Source organism: Malurus melanocephalus, unplaced genomic scaffold, assembly GCF_030028575.1.
Source record: "Malurus melanocephalus ecotype Western Australia unplaced genomic scaffold, MMel_1.1 scaffold_114, whole genome shotgun sequence".
Classification (NCBI taxonomy): Eukaryota; Metazoa; Chordata; class Aves; order Passeriformes; family Maluridae; genus Malurus; species Malurus melanocephalus.
The window spans coordinates 1,935,053-1,957,819 of record NW_026623346.1 but is presented as its reverse complement, the minus strand read 5'-3'; the positions used below and the strand labels follow the sequence as shown (position 1 = coordinate 1,957,819).

Below are 22,767 nucleotides of genomic sequence, written 5' to 3'. Positions count from 1 at the left end.
GGTGTGAAATCCACTTGAAATGTCATTGATTTGGGAAAACCTTGTCCTATCAACCCCAAAAAAGTAGTCTACTTAGTTTATTTTTTGGGCAGCTGAAGCAGTTGAGCAGTCAAAGGGTATTCAGAAGAATCATTACTTACATCTACAGAATTCACCCGCAAAACTCAGGTTCTCTGTGTAGCTTTATGAGTCATTAAAAAAAAATTAYATTCATACACATGCATACATTAATATGTTTGGTTTTGTGGCATGTACACAGTTTGCTAAAATTTGGTTCTTTCTAGCAGCAATTTCGCATGTTGCCACTTAGCAGATAAAGACTTGATTTAATACTTTTGACTGACTCAGCAGATACTTCTGTTGAYCTCAGCTGTGCTTCTTACCAGTTATGCAGTTAGAATTTATATTAACAGTGTTTGGAAGAGCACTACAGATAGAATCTTTTTTAAAAAATGTTGACTCAGAGCGTTTGGGAGCATAATGGTCAATTTGTACATTSCTTTGCACTTGGAAAGAAATTTGCCCTCTCTTCGCAACCTCACTGTCAACAAATGAGAGAATGATTTATGCCAGCAGTTGAGCCTGTGCAACTGCATTTCTTGCATTACAGAAAATGTGTTCRGTGAGATCAGCACAAACCCCCAAACATTTGTTTATAATAATCTTGTTACAAGATGGTATCATTCTTCTATATTGTCTCAAGCATATGTATGTTACATTGCAATCACAAATGTAAGATTAAATATATCACATTGGAAAATTGACATAAGTCATAATTCACAGCTCTCCTGTTTCCTGCCATTCACATTCTCCTCCTCTCTCTGTCCTCCCCTGCAAAAAGAGGAAAAAGAACTTGTAAAAATCCCAAACCATAAAATGGCAGATTCACAACATTCACAGATATTTCCTGAGTCAAGGGAAAAACTGCCAACGAAATGACCGTGCTTCATAAAGTTATAATTTTTCAGCTTGGACTGGAGGGTTGGTGATCCTGCTGTGCTAAAGCATATGCTGCTCAATGAGTCACTGATGTTTGGGTTTTACCAGATGGTGAGAACACTCAGTTCAATTATACCTATTTTGTATGGGAAGTCTGACCCCCCCCCCCCCCCTTTGGATATTAGAGGAGCATGTTATTCCTAAAATGAAGTTTAATAACTTTTTGTTAAATTTTCTTTCCTGTTAAATTTATTCTAAAAGTTTCTTCTTATAGTCAGTGCCCTAAACCACGTTTTGTGGAGAAAGACCCCAATTTTAAAAGCAATGTTTAATATATTGCATCATCATCTACTGAAAAATGGCTGTTGTGACATCATATAGAGATTTAAGGTAATGCCTTATTACTTTTCTATTCTGGTGTAAAGTCAAGGTTGTAGATCATTTTCTACATAAGAAATAGACTTGTATTTTAATGTCCTTTTATACCTATAAGGTCCTCTTTAGACCAGAATTTAAAGTTAAGATGAGAACATTTGAACAGAGGAAATCATATTTCCATCTTAATAACTCTGGCAATAATTTTTCTTGTCCTGTTCTTCCCCTGGCTCACGTATTTGCCCACAATCCCCAAGCTGAACTCATGCTTTTGCAGGATACAAAAACTTGTGTTGGGTGCAGGTCACCTTGTCCTCTTAACTCTTGTGTTTTTGAACAGAGGTCCCAAATTCAGCTCACAGGACAAGGAGATGCTATCTTTTGAGCAGAGATATTTCTTTGTCAGTAGAGATCAGATAATGTCTTTCAAACAGCACTAATCTAATTCATAGCAATTCACTGGAAATCTTTTCGATGCATTTCCCTGTGCAGTTTAAAGGGGTTAACTGTGTTTTAATTAACCAAAACAATCTCTGTGTAGAGTAGAATTTTGCCTTGGTGTATGTCTACATATGCTATTCTATATTCTTTATGAAACATTATACTGAGTTAAAATAAGGTATGAATTACAGCTTTCTTAGATTTGAGTTTTGCCATTTGTTCTGCATGCATTTTGTAGGTGTCTGCTGTCTTTTCACCTTAGTTTAGGTGTGTAGAGTTAGAAAGAGTGAATTCATGGATCATGATTCTGGGAAAATCCAGAAAGATTTTGTAAACTCCAAGCTCTGAAGTAATGTTTGCCTATGCACAGTTCTTGCTGAGGATTTGGTACTGCATTTCTTTCACATTGCTCAATGGTAAGGTTAACATGTTAAAAGCTGTTCCTTAATGCTATTGATTTTTGTCCTGTGGAATTTCAGCATTTGCAGGGCAACTCAGCAGCATCACCTTGGACTTCCCAGATCTTCTGGGGCTTGCATATCCCAGTGGCCTATTCCAGGGAGATACTTTGGCCCATGGCTGGGAAAGCTGCACTGAAAGGTGCAAAGTGTGGGTGTGAGGTTACTTTTGTTTCAAAGTCCTTCCATTGTGTTTAGCTAATAATGCTAATAATACTAGCACCTTCTGGAGTGCTCAGGGTGAGGTGTCTTAAATGGGAAACATCTAATAGATGATGGTAGTGTAAATTTTGTGTGATTCTGGAAGTGGATTGCAAACTCTTTACTACCACATAAGTACTCTGAAGTGTCAATAGGATTTAGAGAGTAAACAAGCTGACCTGTCATAAAAATTTGAGATTACTCTGTTTGATAAGTTTATGATCTTCATGTCATTTTCTATCTTTGATCCTTATCTGTTTTAGTTGATAGACCTCCTACTGTGCATTACTACGGTGTATTGTCCCCATTTTGAAGTTATTAAATCAAGATAAGGGCTATGATGCTAGTTTAATTTTTCACTCAGTGCTGTGGTTCTGTGCATGTAGGCAAACCACAAAGCAGATCTATTCACCTGTGCTTTTAGCTCAGTACAGCAGACTGCAGGCAGGATGCAGATTTGCCTTCTGGAAGCAGTCATCTTAGTTTATTTTAATTTTCATACATGTGTTAGAATTTATTGAATGATACTATATAATCTGACAAGTAAATAAAATTAATTGATGCTGAGTATTTTTTGGCCTTTGATTGTTCATAAAGCAGCTGAGAGTGTATTTGGCTGCAAATAAGACAAGCAGAGACCAAGTCACATGAGGAGAAAGGGATCTGTCCCAAATGAGTAATTGGCATAAGATTACTAAAATAAACTTCAAATAATTTTTCCAAAAATAAGAAATCATCCATGGTCTCTAAATGTTTATTGGACAGTTAGTAGAAAAACAACAGGCTTGCTGAACTTGGCATAATTTCAATGCAAAATTTTGCATAGGGCAAACTGGTTTTGACATAATAAAGTACTAGAGTGCATGTTTTGTAATGAGAGATGTTCGCTCTCCTTCGAGGGCTGAACGAATTATTAAGGCACAATTCTGATTTCATTTTCTGCTCACATTTGATTTCCTTTGAGTTTCAAATAATATCTACCAGCCTCCACCCACAGAACAGTGGAGCTCCATCTAAGGCCTTGTGTTTTTTAACTATTAGTACCTCAGTTTAAATGGATTTTCTTCCCTCTGACATGAGGATAAGCCTCATTCTTCTCTGCTCAACATGAATCAGAATTGACAGTCCACATTCTGAAGACAGGAGAAGGGTAGCTATGGTTCATGTGTGCTGTAATTCAGTTGCATATTGATGGAGTGAATGATAATGCTACATTCAGTAGTAGGGAGAATTTTTTTTTTTTAGTACATTGGTAGGCCATTTTGATCTTTAATAATTTACTTTGGTTCCTAATGTTGATTTTGCCTAGATTGTTACCTTTATGTTAAATGTCAATATTTAGAAGCAGAGCTGACCTCTCAAAGTAATGTGATTGTTGTGGCAAAATTAGGTTTATGAAAGTTCAAGAGGAAACCTTAAAGTTTGAAGGCTGGATCGTGGTAATTAATATCTATGTTTAATAAAAAAAGATAAGGTTAATATGAGTAAAATTGCTCCCTGAACTTTGTTTTTGGCTGCCATATTTGGTGCCTTTAAATGAGTTGCAGTTTTTCACTGAAGTAACACAAAATCAGTCACTTTTTTCTTCTAAAAGTTTTAACATAATTTCTTAGGCAGAAATTGAGGCTTATATGAAAATGTGTGCTTTATGTCCTGAGTTACCCCATGCAACATTGAAACATTCCCAGTGTCATCCAGATGTGACTTACAGGAAAGCTGCTTTCATGGAGATGAGTGAGTGGGAAGCAGAGAGATGTTTCATAGTCCATTGCCACTCGATGGAAAACGTAAAGTGTAAGGTCAGCCTTTGTCAGGCAACCCACAAATGTTTTAAATTCTATTAGACATAAATGCATGTGAAATGAAACGAATTGATAACTACAAGTACTTATTTCCTTGTTACATGCATGATGCAATTATTTTATTTATTTTATATTTATAATATTTAATTTGTGTAGTAGTGGTTTCAGTTTTAAGAAGTTTTTTTGCTCTTGGTCAACATCCATTTATTTGAGGGAAATATGCAGTATTTCATTATTATAATTACCTTTTGTTTAATACTTTTTCTTCTAGCACCAAGCTTTAAAATTMTTACCTTGTTACAGGGATCAGAGCTGTTTTAATGCATTTATTAATTCAACTGCTTTTATTGAACAAGTTCATAAACTGTGGAGTGATGCTGTTAGATCAATTGATTGGTAATTACATGTTTTACTTTACCCCATCACTTGAGGTCACAATTGTGTTCAACAGGTCCTTCCCCCATAAGAAAAGGCAAACAGTAGCAATGCATGCACTTGTGCTCTCTCTAGTTCTGAATTCTCATTTCTGTAAAAATTATGAAACTGATTATTGTGTTCAGCCAGAAGTTGTGTATATATATTTTACTGTAGATGCAGGCATGAACATTTGTTAAAATACGTGAAAACATTTGAGTTGAAATATATGTATTGTGCTTTAAGTGTACTAAGCACACACACACACACGTTTTTGGGCCAGTCTCTTAAGATGCCACTTTATGGCTATAGCAAACAAGTTGGGCAAAATGAAATTGCATTCTGTGTCCCTCAAAAGAAGTTTCACCATTTCCAAGTTTTTTTATCATGTATTATTAATGCAGAAAAAGAGCGGGGGAAAAAAAGGGCAAGTAAACAAATCAAACACTGTTGTAAAACCAGGTAAGATTTTTCTGTTTAAACCTATGATACATCCTCAACCATGTTCTGCCTATACAACAAATAATTACTTGTTTGATTGTATTTCAAATTTTCAAGAATGTAATAGTGTATTTAGTTTTAAAATTATTTACCTTATTTTGTCCTGTACCTCTTTTTATTTCACAGGACATAAGTGTTAGCATTGTACTGTTGCATGTAAGTTTTCATGATGGTTTGTAATATCCAATACATTTTTTCGGGAAAGCTGCTATAAGGACATAAGTCAGCCATAGTTTACAGATCTCTGTGTTATATTCTACTTATAACTTTAGAAAGCAAGTCAGGATGCAGAGGAAATAGGATTCTGAGTTTGAGAGCAGGGAACCGGTCCCTGATGGGCTCCCTGATGTCTAAATATGAGGGACCAAATATTTTAAGCATGGTGAAGTTATGTATGACCATAGGTAATCATGAAATTCTTCGATATAATTACAAAGATCTCGGTTACCTATTCTTTAACCTATTGAAGAGTCTTTTTCAGAACTTTTTTAATTAGGTGTTTAAAAAGAAAAGTATTCTTTTGCCTTCCTTGTAGATCTTTATCACCTGTTAAACTAAATGGATTGTTAATGATCTGGAACACTGGTTTGCTCTCTAGTGGTATGTTTTTCTAAATTCAGGTGTTTTCAAAGTCTGCCAGTATTTAAAAACAAAAAGAGGAAAACGGGGGGAAAAAAGGCATCTCTTTCAATATTGAGTTGAAATTAAGGAAATTCTGTGTCCATTCTATCATAGTATGAAGGGCTACCCAGCATTCTAGATGAGAGCTATCAGGGAAGCCCCATAGAAGTCTTCATCACCACCATTGTCATCATCTTCCAACCAATCATAGAGCAAAAGGAAAACTATAATGATAACTAGATAAAATTAAAAGAAAGGCAAATAGCAGTAACACTTTACTTTTAATTAACCAAGGCAAATTGAGAGAAAGGCAACAGAGCTGGTGAAGGGTCTGAAGCACAAATCTGGTGAGAAGTGGCTGAGGTAGCTGGAGGGATTTAAACTGGGGAAAAGGAGACTGGGGAGACCTCATCACTCTCTRTTACTGCCTGAAAGGAAGGTGGAACCAGGTGGGGGTTGACCTCTTGTTCTGGGTAATAAGTGACAGGACAAGAGGATACAGCTTGAAGGGGAGGTTCAGGTTGGACATCAGGAGGCATTTCTTTACAGAAAGGGTGATCAGACATTGGAATGGGCTATCCAGGGAGGTGGTGGTGGTGTCAGAATCCCTGGAGGCGCTCAAGAAGAAAGCAGGCATGGAACTCAGTGCCATTGGTCTAATTAACAAAGTGCTGTTTGGTCACAGGTTGTACTCAGTGATCTTTTCCAGCCTAAATGACTCAGTAGTTCTGTGATTCCGTAATTTAAATACATCTTTTAATCTATGTATCTTCAGCAAGGATTTCCCTAACATCCTTTTAGTCATAATTAGGTTGTAAACTGAATGCTGCGTATATAAAATAAGAAGTTACGGTAAAAAAAATCCCCAACATTACAAACTCATTTTGTTATTTTTTATTTAAGAATATATTTTCCTTCCATGAGAAAAGGGATAAAGAAAGATGAAATGTGCATCTGTCTGACCAAAAGTGCAAGTAGAATCACGTCTGTGGCTTTACTGCTTTGTAATCAGTATTGATACAGAATGCTTATGTTGTTAATACCTTGCTTGAAAAGTAGGTTAAAAGTCATGTGTTTGAAATCATTATCTACTTAGTCTACTGACTCCTAATAATGTGCCTGTGTGCCTGTCAGAACCTTGAGCCAGGGAAGAAACATAGCAGTCACATTGCATTTTTCTGTAAATCTTTTCTGAAGTAGGAGAGAGTGGTTTAAGAGTATAAACACTTTATCAATCAGTATTGTGCTGCTATCATACCCCAAAAGTTTTAAATCTAATTATGAATTAATTCAAGACCTGATTTGAAGTTGTGGGGGTTTTATTAAAATGATCTTGTATGGAAAGCTCCTCCCTTATCTGTGCACCCTGAGTTTTCATTATCTTAGAACCATGTGAACAGGGAGGAGCTTCTGTGTTCTCTTGCCTTTAGGAATGTGGAATGTTTTAATTTAATTTTTCCAAACATCAGAGTCTACAATTTGTCACATATCCAGAATCTGTTGTCTTTATGCCTAGAACGCATAGTTCCTCTTTAGAACAGTTGATAGAGTAAACTTCTGCTGATAATTTAAAAATTTGGAGATTTTTGAGGGCGGTGGGAGGAAACTGTAATTCCTGTAAAAGCTCTCCCTGTCAATATTAACATGGATGAAAATAAATGAACCTGTGGGGGATGAGTTATTGTGTTTCTCTATGAATTTGTGAATCATAATTTTAGCTTAGAAATGGGATGCAAACTCAACTAAGCATATACTTTGCAATTGCCTTAGTTGACATTTAGGTAAAATTTAATGTACAAAACCAAGTGTTTGTCCGTAAATGTATATATATTGTTGTACCAACTGATTTTGTTTTGGTATTGAAGTGTTATACAGTATTAACTAAGCTATTTTGATTAAAACTCTTTTTACTTAATTTTTACTTGAATGCTAAATTGTGGGTTAGTGTTTGCCTAAGGAAACTGTACATTCTGAATTGAGGTTGTGAAATAACATGAACTCGCAGCATTCCTGGCATTTAAGAGCATTTTTATCAGATTTCTTCCATTCTGGAGAAATGTTGGATTTTTGTTTAAGGAACTGAAACAATGAGTAGTAACGTGACAGAAATAGAAGGCAGATATTTCATGCTGTCATACGAAAATGGATGTAATTTTTCTCGTGTTCTTAATTAAGATAATGCAGTGATTTTTGCTTGGAAGAATGCTTGGTCAGAGGAACAGATTAAAAATTTGGTGGGTGGTGCGGGGGTGGAGAGAGTTACATGGAGAAATTGGAAAGCACAGACATTCTGTCATCTGAAAACTTAATTTGTCAAAGAATGTATGGAATTTTAGAAATGAAAATATTTAGTGACATCTTCAATTTTGGCTATGAATAATAATAAACTATTTGTGATTGAATAAGTTTTGGCAAAAAGATTACAGCCACTTGCACAATAGCACAAACAACTGCAAGTTTATCAGCACTGTGCTGTTCTCTTTTTTTTTTTTTTTAATCTTAGTGGTTCCTAAGTGTGAGGGATTTTTTCTGAGAAATATGAATGAGTTTTCTTGTGAAGAAATTTCTTTAGATTCCAAATCCACTAGGTCAGGCTGGAGATGACATTATAGATAATTTCAGCTGTGATGTTACTGGAAATTCTGTACGAAATTGAATTATATTAATATGAGGAGGACAAGCAAACATTCTTTTTGTGAAATGCATGATCTCTGTATTTGGAGGAAGGTTGATTGTAAATCAGCTAATGCTTTGATGTGGAAGGATGCTGTTCTGTAATCCACTTCACTATCTAAAATGCAGAACAAGGAGTATTAATTGTGAAACAAACAGCACTTTGTTTAACTGCTGTCTCAGAACTGTATCTTAGGTGATTGGTGCAGGACTGCCCAGGTTAATTTTAATAAACTGAATTACATCTAGAAGCTTTAGGGAATTCGGGCAACCATTGGAGTGTGCTCCCATTACTTGATTTTATTACCAGGTTCAAATAAAGAGGTATTTTTCTAAAGCTTTGGAAATGTTCATTTTTGGTAAAAATACTAACATTTTGTTTTGAGGTTTCTTTCTGCTTATTAATTGAAGTGTTTCTGTTTTCAAGGGATCAAAAGAAATTGAAGGTGAAGAGGAGTCCGGTTTAATTCCACCTGCAGAAGTTTTTGCTCCTAAAAGTCTGGTGTTGGTGTCCAGGCTAGATTATCCAGAAATTTTTAGGGTAAAGTATTTACAAATGCTATTTACACTRTATCAGTGGGCAAATCTGGTTTTAGGAGTAGCAGTGACTGTACTTTTGATTTAAATCATCTCACTCAGGATTGATTTGGGGATTTAAAAGCAAAAGTAGACTTAGACTGAACTAGAAAAAAATTCAGCATCTGTGACAATGAATAACCCCTGTAGGTTAAAATAGGGCTTTTTCACCCTCCAAGTGGTTTTTAAACTACATAGGAGGCATGATAAAGCTTTTCCTGGGCTCAGTGTACTCTATAATGGAAGGGGTTATTAGGACAATATTTGACTAACTATATAATGATAAATTAATAGTGAAAATCTAGTTCTCCTCCATATGTAAGGCRCAATGTCCAAGCCTCTTCCAGACCAAATTAAGATTCATGACAGAGATTTAGGATCTTGGATTACTTTCAGCTGATGAAATATGACTTATCAGAGATAAATGAAAAGCTTATATTTCTCCTAAGCCTATACATATTAACAGAAACAAATAAAGTTCAGTTTACAGATCAAAGGAGGAAATCATTCAGCAGTTGTCTTAGACATTAAGGATGAAAGTACCAAGTGAGATGAAAAGACCGGGCAGCCCAGTATTTTGTCTCTGATAGYTGCCCATAGCAAATGCAAAGCAAATTGTGTAAGAATAGAGCAGGCTGTAGAAATAATTCCACAAAATATTTTCTTAATTCAATACGAATAATAGTTAAATGGCATTCTGAACCAGAGCTGTATGGGTTTTTTTCTATAATTAGTTCATTTTCTTAACCTTCATATTTTACAACAAGCCAAGCTCAACAAGCGTAGAGTTTCACAGTTTGACTATGTGTTGCATGAAAAGTTACTGTTGGAATTATTTCTAAGAGAATTGCTAAGATATTTGCTGATTTATCAAAGTTACAGCAGTAAAATGGCACAAAAAGGTGCTGTGAATCAGTTAATTCCTTTTTTCCAAGGAATATCATGTTACTCTTGCTTAAGTTGTATTTGTGATTTCTCAGACAAAATTGGATACATTAGAAGTATGCTGTAATATTAATACACTGTTAATGTAAAATATATTTATATTGATATAATGAAATAAAGACTGTAACTTAAAGAACATATGGGTTTGTTGGTGATGGATACTAGTCTTAAAATGAGCCTCAGAAGCTCCTTGATTAATCAGTGTTCTACCCTGGAAATTAGTCAGGTTTAGTTGCATTATAGCTCAAAGCACAGATGAAGTTGTGTTGATTTTTATCATTTTTAACAGTAACTCATAGTAAAGCACTTCTTGTATAACAAACGAAGCAAAAATATTATACATGAAATTTCTTGAAAAAAGAACGTACATCTCTTGTAAGTAGCCAAGCTAAATTTTAAAAATAAATTACTGTCTCTGTGGAAAATTACTTTATCTTTGGTTGGAGAGTCCTTCAGTACACTAGTAACTATTAAGAAGAATTTTTTTTTCAAATTATGTACCTAGATCTTTAAATAATTTGACATCTGCTTTCCCTGTATAACAGTCTGATTTGTTTTGTCAATCTTTCTAGGCTTGCCTTGGCTTGATCTACACCGTGTATGTGGACAGTCTGAATGTGTCATTGGAGACTCTCATTGCAAATCTGTGTTCATGCCTTGTCCCTGCTTCTGGAGGGTCTCAGGTAAATGGGGGGTGGGAGTGGGAGGGAAGGGTATTTTTCCAGTTAATTAAATTTATGAAGAAAACAAAAAATAAATTCTTGAGATATTTTTGAAAGAAAAAGAGGATCATAGTTCAGCTGAGTGCTTTCCCTGTAGCCTGTCTTCTAAAGACAGCAAAAATTCCATGCCAGGATAAGGTCAAAGGGTTAATTTTGTCACTGAGTTGGCTTTTACAGGGCACATTAACAAATTAAGCAGTTTGTATAAGTTTAGTTTTTCATAATAGTGTGTTCAGGAATATTTTTGCTTGCTACAGAAAAATTTTTTATGGCTTTTTGCCTTTGCCATTTTCTAACATAACTTTCACTTTAGTTCATTTATGCATGTCTTTTCATTGATACAGTTTGGGATTCCACTGTTCATTTTTTTTGATAACTCATTAAAATTGCTGTTTTCATAGATTGTCTCTTAAATGCTGAAAAGTAACTCCAATGTTACTGTTTCCTCAGTGGAATTAAATATTGCAAATAGCCCATACATTCAAAAATAAAAGTAAAGTTTTCTAGCAAATAGACTTCTTTCTGCTTTTCACCTAGGCTTTTTAGGAGGAGAAAGTCAGGTTTGTTTATTGATTTACTTTATATAAATTATTCCTATACATTTGCTGGTTTTTGATAAGCCAGTTGGCTTATCAAAGCAATCACAGCAATCTTCTTTTCTTGGCTTTTGCTTTATGCTGTGATACTGATGGGAAATTATGGTCCTTATTATGAAACATACCTGGAAACTACATAAGCAAATGGCAACATTTTAAAGTTGATTACATACACAGCATCCCACCCAACCTATGGATTTTCAACCTTCTTGAAATTCTGCAACTCCCGAATTCTGTTCTGGTTTTTCCACAGCCCTGCCTGCTTTGGAATTTCTCTCCAGTGTTGTGTCAGAATGTCGTGTCAGCTTAGTCAAGGTCTACCTTATTGCTCTGCAGACAGTATCTGCTTTTGTATCCTAGGCTTTTGGTTTTTTGAAGGGGAATAATAAGATTTTATCTCAGAGTCAGAAACCCTCTTTTCCAGTGGTATTGAAGCCTCATATTACAGGTTTTGGTGATCCACTTGAACTTCTGGCTCTGCTCCTATCCTCTTTTTTCTCTCTGTCCATCAATGCAGCTTTTCTCAATGCTGTTTTCTCTGCTGGAAGAGGAAGGAAAAGTCATGCTCCTCTGGTTGTTCTTCCTTCTGCTTTTTCTCTTCAAATAAAATGCTCACTTATTTCCAACTTAAATTTTCTAGTATCAAACTGTCACTTAARTCAGAAATAAGGTGTTTCTTTTTTTGTCTTATGACCTCACATTTCCAGGGCATAATCTGAGTTATCTTAGAATGGGAGCCCTCTTCTGGCATTTATTTCCAGAAGTTCTGGAGGAGGTTATTCATGTTCTTACCATGGAAACAGTCAGCTGTGAAATGGGCAATGATCTGCTGGTGAAGTGCTGGGGTAGAGCATCTCTGCTACAGCTCAGGGACTTGTTTGATTTATGGGGAGATTTTTGGTTTCCCATACCTGCAGTGCAGCGACTAGACCTTGCTGCCTTCATACATTTCCCTACCTTTGGTGCCATACACAGTGAAGATTTGCCACACAGAAATTCCCCCCAGCCCGTGGCAGTTAGTGGTTAGAGGTAACTGCTTGAAATCACTCACTGCTTGAATGCCGTGTGGATTTACTCAGAGGAAAGCAAGGGTATTTTGCAATTGCAGTGCTGTTGGGATGTGATACTCAAGTGCACTCCTTTCACTCCCATTCCCTGCCTCCTTCAAGGAAGGTATGTTCTTGTGCTGGAAAGGTAACTGAAGTTGTAATTCTACTTTAATGTGCCGAGCAGGAATACAGGAATAGCAGAAGTGTCCTCTTCAATATCCACGTCACAAGTATGTTTGTGCATAAAACATTCATGCAGACAGTAGATAGCAAAGAAATTCAGTTAGTAATACTGTACATTTTTCTGATTTAAATGTATTTTAAACTTTCTTTTTCCTGGGAGGTCTTTTAATAAAAATGTACTAATAACTGCCTTCAAAGCCATAACTATTTAACTAAGTCAGTGTAAATGCAAGGGAGACACATGACTGTCCTCAAATTATATCAGATCTCTATTTGACTTTAAATTTCACTATATATATATGTACATATAAATAGGTACTATATTAGATATACTATTATATAATATATAGCATACAAAAGAAATCATTTTTGCAGTATGAATCGGTTATCCATATGATGACAGCTTGTTTTTTCTATATAAACTACTTTTTTCTTTAAATTCTTTCTACAGAAATTGTTTTCTTTGGGAGCTGGGGACCGACAACTGATACAGACTCCTCTACACGATAGCCTTCCTGTTACAGGCACCAGTGTGGCTCTTCTCTTTCAGCAACTGGGTATGTCTAGGTCTGCTTTGAAAAGCATTTTTTTTTTAATTATAAAATGAGGTATTTTCTGTTGTAATTCAATTTTAATCATGTGCCAAGAAAGCTGCATGGCAATGTAATTTCTTCCAAATGAAAGAATGACTAATCGAGCCTTTATCCCCTAATCAGACATCCATAGAATGTTTTTGTATAGCCTGCCTGTGGTAAATTATCTCCAGTATTAGAGAATCATGGAATAGTTTGGGTTGGAAGGRACTTTTAAAGGTCATCTAGTCCAATCGCACCATGTAGTATTTGTAAGTTACTAGGGTCAGAAGTGAGCATGGCCCCACTTAATCACAAAAACATTCATGTAAAAAGATTCCCTGCTCCTCTCCCCTTGGGTATTGTACAATCTCCAAAGAAAACCAAGGAGGTGTGGAATAAAGCTGGTGTGACTGAAAAGTTCATGTAATTCTGTTGTTATCTGTTACTCCTTATCTTTCAAGAAGATGCTTTAACACAATCCTCATCAAATGTTTAGTTGTTCATTCCAATTCCAGCCTTGCGTCACTGTTACCTGGGTACCTCAGTACTGGTGTTGTGTCTGTCATTAAATTCAAACACTCTCAGTCTTCATTCCATTGCTTTGTGAAGCAACTGAATCATACACTTGTAGCCATGGATAAGGGTGCAATTAATAATCTCTTCCGAACCTATGAGTCTCGTTTTTACTCTCAAGCAACTAAATTACCTCAGTATATGTGTTGTCATCTGTCATGCTGTCATCTCTCAAGCAGACAGAGAGAATGGATGGAAACCAGAAAAATAACAGTGAAGAACAGTAAGACCGTATGTTATAGAAAGCAGTATCAGATCTGATGAGCTGAAGCCATCTCCTTGTGCGAAGATTTAATTGTATACTTCCAGAAAGAATATTATTCCAAAAGGAATATTATAATTTTGTGTGTAGTAGTTTTAAAAAATTGTGGCTAACATGATATATAGGTGCTGCTCAACTTCACCTTCATCTTTCCTTTCCCATATCCCATAGCCTTTTTGCTGTCTGGCTTCTGTGTTTTTCTCCTCCTGCCTTCCAGCAAATTTGGAGGTTCCATATATCTTGCTTTTCGGTGGCTTGTAAGAAGTATGTGTCAGTGAGCCCATACTTACCAGCTGCCCTTTCCAGTCATAGTGCATATAAGGATAGGAAGGTCAGCAGAAGGAGGGGGAGAGAAAGGAAGATAAGGAATGAAGATGTGCTCATTGCTTACTTTTCCCGTTAGTGATGCTTCAACTGGCCTGAAGAAGGGAGAGACTGAAGAAAATGTTTGGTTATAGAACGTGGCAAATCTTGTCATGAGAAGCTTATAGGCTTACATCCTGTTTCCCTGAAGGGGATCATGCAAGTTGGTGGGAAAAAAAAAAAAAAAAAGAAAAAAAAAAGAGTTGTCTGAGTACCCCTTCCTTTCTGTTGTAGCAGAATTTTCTCTTTTCCAAGGCTGTAAGAAGTATCAGGATGAACTTGTCTAATGGCCTTGTGTAGGCCCTCTTTTTGTGTCTCCCTATTCTTTGGTGGGACAACGGTGGTGTAGTTGCCTGGGAATGGGGCTGATACTAGTTAAGGAATAGGCAAATAGGTTGGCAAGTAGATTTTTTTTAAAGCAACTACCTGTAAAAGGCTGCTTTTTCCACCTCCTATTTCTTTTTTTTTTGTTTGTGTTTGGCGTGGGAGGTGGGGTATGTTTGATTTTTTTTCCGCATGTATGCCTCAGTACCCAGGTGATGTATCTAAGTATTTGGGGATACAGCACAATGGTAGAATTGCCTTATATCTCTAAGGACACAAATTAGAAAATATGTATGTTTTCATAGCGTACCTCCCTTTCCAGAACAGCCAAAATTCCATTCCCATGTAGGTGATGGGCTGTCATCGTGTTCTTAGTGCCAAGGATTGTTAATTCTAAATTTCTGTTTGGATTTACTGAAAAAAGGCTTGTTAATACAGCTACACATGCCTGTTTGCAATGGTTGTTAACTGTGAGAGGACCAGGAAATACTAACAAACTTTTAAATAAATTCTCATTTACTCTCACTTTTCATGTAGTCATATGAAGAGTTAAAGACAGTGAGCCCAGAAGTGTGTGATAGAACCTGTGGTAGAATCCCTTTGAGAAAGTTTATTTTCCCAAGATAAGGCCTAATCCTTTCTGCTGGAGATCACAGTCGAACTTGTCAGAAGTTTTTGTGCTTCTTGGAACAATATTCACACTTGCTGTATTTCTCTTGCCTGGCTGGAACAGAAGCTTAACCTGTATTTGTCTCAGCAGCCTGGGCAAAAGCATTCTCCTGCTTTTCACTACTTCAGTATCACTGTTCTCCCATCAAATGCTGGTGTTTAGGACACAAATATTGACCAGACTGTTTGTCAAATAATGACATGTTCAGTTATTTCTCTTCGGGTACAAGTCACTTCATCCTATCTCAATTATTAATAGAAAATCGAAGAGTAGCTAGAAAAATATTTGTGAACTGCATAAATCACCTTTTTAAAAATAGTTCTTTCTTGGAGGAAGGTGGGCAGCAAGACAAAGTTTATCGCAATGAATAGATACAAAAGTAATTTCAACATTTATTTTGAGAAATATTGTGCAATAATAGCCTCATCATGCTTTTTGTGCTTGGCAGGATAATACTGTGTCAGCAGATGACCCTCCCTGTGTTACTGAGTCCACAGCATATCTGAAAACAGACCTTATTTTCACTTAGGCGTTAAACTGTGGTTGGGAAAAATATCCCCAAAGGTTTTAAGCTTAGTAATAAGGAACAGCAGTGTTTGACATTTTAAGTCATACCTTCATTTTTTTTATTTTAAAAAGCCTAATATATGGGAATAATGTGACAAAAAAACGGCCTGTGGCTGGATCACTAGAAATTATTTAATCAATGGAGGATTAGGTAGAAAAATAGGAATCATAAAATTATTTCTAAAAATTATCCATGGTAGCAAGACCATTTTCAATACTCTTCTGTTTCTTGTTCTTGTCTTAGTAAAATGATAGATATCTATAGAAGCTTCAAAATGCAGTAGCTCAGAGGAACTCTTCAGGCTCTGAGGAGATTTAGGTTATATTTAGGTTATATTTAGGTTATATTTCTCTCCTGTCTCACTGCATTAACTATGCATTCCTAAGTTTCTGCCTTAAGCCCTTTTCTCCAGACTCCAGCCCTACTTGCCTTCTCCATATGGGGTATTCAGCAGTAATGTATTCAGTCATTTGAATCTGAGACACGCAGTTCCATCTCCCCAAGAGGCAGGTATTGTTTTCAAAAGAGACCAGGACAAAAAATAAGGGACCTAAGCAGCAAAACAAGAACCTAAAGTGTAACCAGAATGTTTGATTTTTACCCATTTCACAGACTTTTAGCAAGAATCACACTACCAAGCTGAGCAGAACAATTATGAAAATGTATTTTCCTGAAGAATATCTGTCTCTGTTCCAAATACTCAGTCAAAGACAAAATTTCCTTCCTTTCCTTCTTGTTTAATCTCATATCAGGTCTGTTTTCCTATGTCCTTATTTCCCCTGTTCTGTTTTGTTTGCCTTTGCTTGTTTTTCTCCTCAAGTCTTAAATTCACCACTCAAGTATTTTCAGTAAAACTCATACCGACATTATGTTAAAAAGAGTAATTTTTTCATGGCAAAGATGAAACTTTGCGTCTTCTGGAGAAAACACAAGGTAAGGGTGCTTTGGAATCCAGGGCTGTGTAGAGTAGAGATTAAATAGGTGGAATGGCATGAAGATGAATGGTAATGGTCGGTGGAGCCAGGTTACTTGGCAAGCTTCTCTTTGATTTGTCCAAACTATGATGTAACTGAAAGTGCTAAACATCACTATCCTCTAGCCTTTTTATGTATCGGAAAGTGTTTTTATCTAGAAATTTATTATGCACCATTAGGCAGTATATGAAGCTTCTAAAAYGAATACTTAAAAATAATATAAAATAGTTGAAGACTGCAGTGTCACTAAATATTTGTAATTCCAGATCTCAAAAGTGATTGATTGATTAAACTTCTAAAGATCATTACAGTTGCACAAAATATAAATACTAGGGCAGATGTTTGTGATGATGGCAGAGTTGCTAAGCAGGGAGGTACTTCAGTACAAGCACTTTAAAAAGCTCCACTCCAGTAATGATGTATTTTCTTAATGTGACTATTCAATTCCAAATTTCAACACTGTGACTTGGGACTGAGAAGTTCAGAGTGTTCTCTGTCCTTTTGCCCTGCTTGAATGTTCTTGCCTTCCTTTTGCATCGGAGCAGATACTTCTCTGATACCACAGAGAAGAAAATTAAATAATTAATCGACAACAAGTAAGCAAGTAGGACTGAATTATCTTCCGTGGTTCCATGAATGACACTGACAGGTGATTTTTGTTGGCTTAAACAGTCATGGAGCCAAACTCTCTTGCTGTTATGTGGTGATAAATCCAGTCAAAACATAATGATGGGATCATGTATTAACTGTCATACCTTTTTATAGTGTTTTGGAGTCRTGTGTTTAAGTGCACAAAAGAAAATATCTATTGAATCAAAAGAAGAAAAACTGAATTTACAGTGTTCCTTAGATTAGTTTGTTTTTGTGGCAGCTAATTTTTGAACTCAAAATACTTGTAGGACATGCTATGCTTTATGTTTTTATTCTGAATGAGAGTAAACGTAATTCTGCTTAAAAAGTGTAGCTTGCCTTAGGAAACATAAGTTCTTACATAATATAGAGTCTGAAAGGAATATTTAAATTGTTGGTCATATTATAGCTCATACTGGCTTCTAGAGGCTGCCTTTTGAACAGTATTCTGTATTCTATCTTTTTATTTTACTCCCTATCATAGACCATATGTATTGCCATTTGCTGCGTTTTAGATCAGTATTGTTCAGAGAGAAGTCACAAGTTACAGAAACAGGTGAGCTCCATTACCTGGCTCATGTTAAAGGATCATTAATTATTTAAGGCTGGAAGTTGCAAGGTGATTTCTTACTGTAGGACAACAAAAATCCTGAAACACCTTTTGTTGGGAATAGTAATGCAGAGCATTATCACTGCATTTAAATTAAAGCTTGATCAGTTTGGGGTTGTCTGATATAGTCATGATGGCAAAAGGCTGGACTCTTTCACTGTTTGTAGGCCCTTCAGTCCCACATTTCTATATCCAGGATATATTAAAATACCCAGAAATTTTGCTTTTGACTTTTGTTTGTTGACACTTTGAGTAATGTTTTCTGTAATAAAATAACATCTCATTATTTTAATTCTGGTTTAGAAGAGATAAAATGTTCAGCCTCTCATCTAATCTATTTTATGCCAACAGATGACAATACCAAATTACTGTATAAATGGGAAAAGACATTCCTGATAAACAGATGTGTGTATTTGTATGGCTGGGAGACATTATGAAAGGGTCACTGAACAGTCAGCACGTGAGCTGGCTTATATACTTGTTGACTAAAAATCCTGGTGTCTTTGACATAGAGCAAGAATATTTTAATATTTCATTATGTAGGGCAGTAAAGCAATGAAAGATTTAATCTGCAGAGGATATGAAAAGCCCAGATGCAGGCATTTTCAGTACAGCAATACCTCTAACAGGGAGATGCATTAAGGGTTGATGTGGTGTCCTTTTCACATCTTGGGTTTGTTATGAAATTTCAGTGATACAAACCAGAACTTTTTTTTAGCCCTGTCAAGTTGTTTACAAACTTCTTACCCAACTCAAGTCAATTTCTCTCCATTCCATGAAATATCATGTATCATGTGAGGGGAACATATGTAACCTTTGCTGGGTTTTAGCAGCATGTGTGATTAAATTAAGACTGTTTTATTGAAGTATATACACTTCTAAATAGTCTTTGATCTTACTAAATTGTATACTCTCCAGCCTATGGAACCCAGCATCACATGAGTGAATGCTGTTGGCTTATGTTCTAATTTCAGTTTAAATCCCACTGGCCAGTGAGCTGCAATTAGCTCCATAACTGAGCAAAAGAGAATTTACCATTCAAGCTTTCCAAGTAGATTTGTGTAGAACAAATAGATTATGAAGGGATTTGATGTGGCATTTGCTGCTAATGGGCCCTTACTGCTGCAACAGCAGAACAAAAAGGAAGTGTTCTCTTAAATGCTGTTGGAAATAAAGGGATATTGTCATAGTGATTTTTATACAGGGACTCTTCTGCACTTCCAGTTAAAGGCACTTTGTGGACAGTCACTGAGGCTTCATTTCCCCAGCAGCATAAACTGCCAGGCAGATGTTCCTGCCAGGAATGTTCACTTCCAGTTGCACAATGTACCCCATCTCCTTTGCTAAAGTGGTGCTTGACTTGGCTGTGCTGAGCAGTTTCATCTCACCAAGTTAACAGAAAATATTTGGAGGGTGGAAGAAGAGAGTCCTGTCTGTTTTCTGTCAGCAGTCTCAGGTTGTGGTTTGATGCTGTGGCTAAATCAGACTAATGGCCCTGCGCTGCAGTGAGAACAGACCCATCTCTCTGCCAGCTTGACCTCACTCACTCTTGTGAGCTGTGCTGCAGGTGTAAGGAAAGCAGCAGCACCAGCATCCCTGTCAGAGAGAGCCATACGAGCAGATTCCAGTCAGGTAATGCCAAACTATTCCTTCAGCTCAGTGATTCTGTTTGTTTCCCATACATGGATACACTGGGAGCTTGGTCAGCAACCCCTGAGATGCTGCTGCTGTAGTGACAGCTGTCAGTAGGCAGGAGTCTGAAATAAATTGGAGGCACTATCCTAAATTTCTTGCAGTTTTCACTGTTTTGCAGCACAGCAAAGCACATGACGAAAGATGCTCCCTTACTTGATGTCCAGTCCAAATTTGTATTAATTTTGATGAGACAAACTGTGCCRTAGTTTATTTTAAGCAAATTGCAAATCTGAGAAAGAAAAGTTATCTGGCATGAGTAAATAAACATGAAGCTGTGTGTTTGATAAAATGCTGTAGTTAATAAGCTATTTTTAAAAGGAAACATTTCAAATAAGAGAAAAAATAAAATAGTAGATTTCCGTTTGCTCTGTAACAATTAAATTTATTTAAATGATTGGGTGAAAATTTATTTTGAGATACTTGAGAAGATGGTAATTTTCTATTTACAGCAGGACTTCAGAAAACACCTCTCAGAAGAGTGTAAACAAATTATTGTTTTTCAGAGGTGAGAAAAATGTAAACAGCAAAAAGCAAATGTCTAATAAATAGACAAACAAATTTCAAAGAGAAGCAAAACAAAGTTTATCTCTGCTTATAGAAAATACTGAAATGGATCCTACTGGGAAAATTCTATTTTTGCTGGTATGAGTTCTGGCAGAACTTTTCTCACTATTCCAAAGCAGGCTTGGTAGCTGTTAAACCATAAGTGCTTCCAAAACTGTAATTTCCAAATGTTAGTCTTAATACTTGTGGTGATTTACTTCCATATATTTGTTCTTGTAAATTCATATTTTGAAATATTGCTCTTTAATTGCAGTTTGGGCTGAAGTGTCACTATGTTAGGAGGTCAGGAAAATCATCTCAGAGCATTTGACAAAGAATTTTCAAAGTTTGCTAGAGAATCCCAGCATTGTCTTTAAAGAAAATAAAGTGATTTAAATTTTTTTTCCTGGTTACAATGTTCCACAGTTTCTTCAATTGAATGTTTGTCCTTTTATGCTCCATGAATATCAGCCAACAGAGCCTGAAGATTGCTGTAACAGAATATCCTTATCAGCCACATCTGTTCTTGTTTGCTTTGCATTTATTTGGCTATGTTAATATAATGCTTCTCTAGTTACGTTCCTTGAGAAAGACTTTGTAGTCCTTAGACAGGAAACAGGTATGTTTGCAGTTTCTTGTGTATCCTTGACCATTTTTCCTCTGTACAGTTTAAGAATGACAGTACTCTTCTCCTTCTTAGATGCTTACTTTCTAAGGATCCTAATGGTATTACGCTCACTCTGAATTGTTTTGTTAAAGAATTTTTTTTCTGTTTTAAATTAATCCAGACAAATTATGAAATCTTAAAAACAAATCAGGTTGTTAAAAAATTTTAATGCTCCTTCTGAAGTTTAAAATGACTGCTGGTCACTGAACAGAATCTTCCTTTACTTTCAATATACCATCTATGAATCAATTTGGAGAGCTGGTAAATTGCTCTGGTTTTTATTACTTAAATGCCTCAGCAGTTTCAAATAATTTCTCAAATCACAATTTTAGATTTGCTGTCCGACTACAGAGATAATTTTKACTAATCAAACTCTAGACATAGTTTTTATAATCTGTGCTTACTTTTTTGACATATATTTTGATGTATGTGGAAGAAAAAGTTTCACAAAACTCTTGGTACAAACAGTAAAAGCATCATTCTTGAAGGGGCAGTTCTAAAGAATGAATGAAAGAAAGTCATCTGTAAAAATTTGTGAAAACATGGGAATATTTCAGTAGCACTCTCCCACCTCTACTCATGGAAACAGGGAAATACCCTGGGAAACTGGGAATTTCTGTATCCTGATATTAGGAATCATACAGGTAATTAGCAATTAGTACAGAGATTATTAGTAATTATACAGGATTAGTGCTTACCTTTATTTATTTTTTTTCAGTGTTAGAATAGTAAATATTTATGGGATAAATATCTAAAACAAATAGCTTCCTATTTTAATTACCTTTCTAGATAACTAAATAACTAAGCAGAAGATCTGTGAAATCAGACATGAAATGAWATCGTATTCTAGTCAGAATAAACTATTACTCAGATGTTAACACCTGCGTGCATATAGAGACAGACAATGAGAGGACACAACCTTCTCTTTTAATCTGATAGTTAACAGTTCAATATTTAGAAATAGTGCTTGCCATACTCCCTGTAGGAAAAAATGTTACTCTCATGTCTGATTTGTAGGAATATTCTTCCCCTTAACTAAATCTAATTTTTGTAGCATCTGTCAAACAAAACCTGTTTATATGGGCCAGACATACAATCAGTAGCTAACTTTTAACTGATAATGCAGTTTATACATTTGTGCAATTCAGCTTACTGCCTTCATGTAAAGTTGGCATTTACCTCCTTGCCACATGAATACTTTCTGTATATTAAAGGGTTATTTATCTGGTTTGCCTACCTATGTCTTTCCTGTTTTGTCAAGAAAATTCACTTAACACAGCAATATTAATCTTGAGCTTATCGATCTCCCTTTGGGTATTTATAGCTTTAAAATATGCATAAGAAATGCTATTGCACTTAGCTTTTTCAGGGATGAAAACTTTATTATCTACATCTTCTGTTAAAAATTGTCTTTAGTTTTATCATTATCTCTAAAAAGAAAAAAAAAAAAAGGACTGATTGTGCGCACTCAGTGCATTGGCAGAGTTGTATTTGGAGGCTCAAGAAAACCAAAGGGCTTTCGCTGYTTTAAGTAAGTCTGCAGAGGGTTTTAATGAAATTGGCAATAATGGAGTGATATCAACATACAAATGACAGACAGACTAACTGTTTTCTTAAGTAGATCGTATACTGTGCTTAATTCCTGTTTCTTTGTGCCTGTGTAATTTAAGGCTTGGAAAACAGCCATCTGCTTGACTCAGTGTAGACAGAACTGGATACAGTGGATACTGTTGGCCTTTGGGGGAGTGATAGCTGTRGGAATAGTTATCTGTTGGTTGAAGAATTTTTATATACATATATCCTCATTTTCACAGTCT

General features: G+C 35.8%; 1 protein-coding gene across 9 annotated transcripts in view; it reads left to right on the top strand.

The window, feature by feature from the left end:
• SBF2 (SET binding factor 2) overlaps positions 1–22,767 on the top strand; it is a 226,965-nt gene that overhangs the window by 101,749 nt on the left and 102,449 nt on the right. For all 9 annotated transcript variants that reach the window (XM_057369734.1, XM_057369731.1, XM_057369737.1 and 6 more), the window contains exons 4-6: positions 8,853–8,966; positions 10,519–10,629; positions 12,948–13,053. In XM_057369734.1, coding sequence (XP_057225717.1) covers positions 8,853–8,966; positions 10,519–10,629; positions 12,948–13,053 — 331 coding nt within the window. The remainder of the gene's footprint in view (positions 1–8,852; positions 8,967–10,518; positions 10,630–12,947; positions 13,054–22,767) is intronic.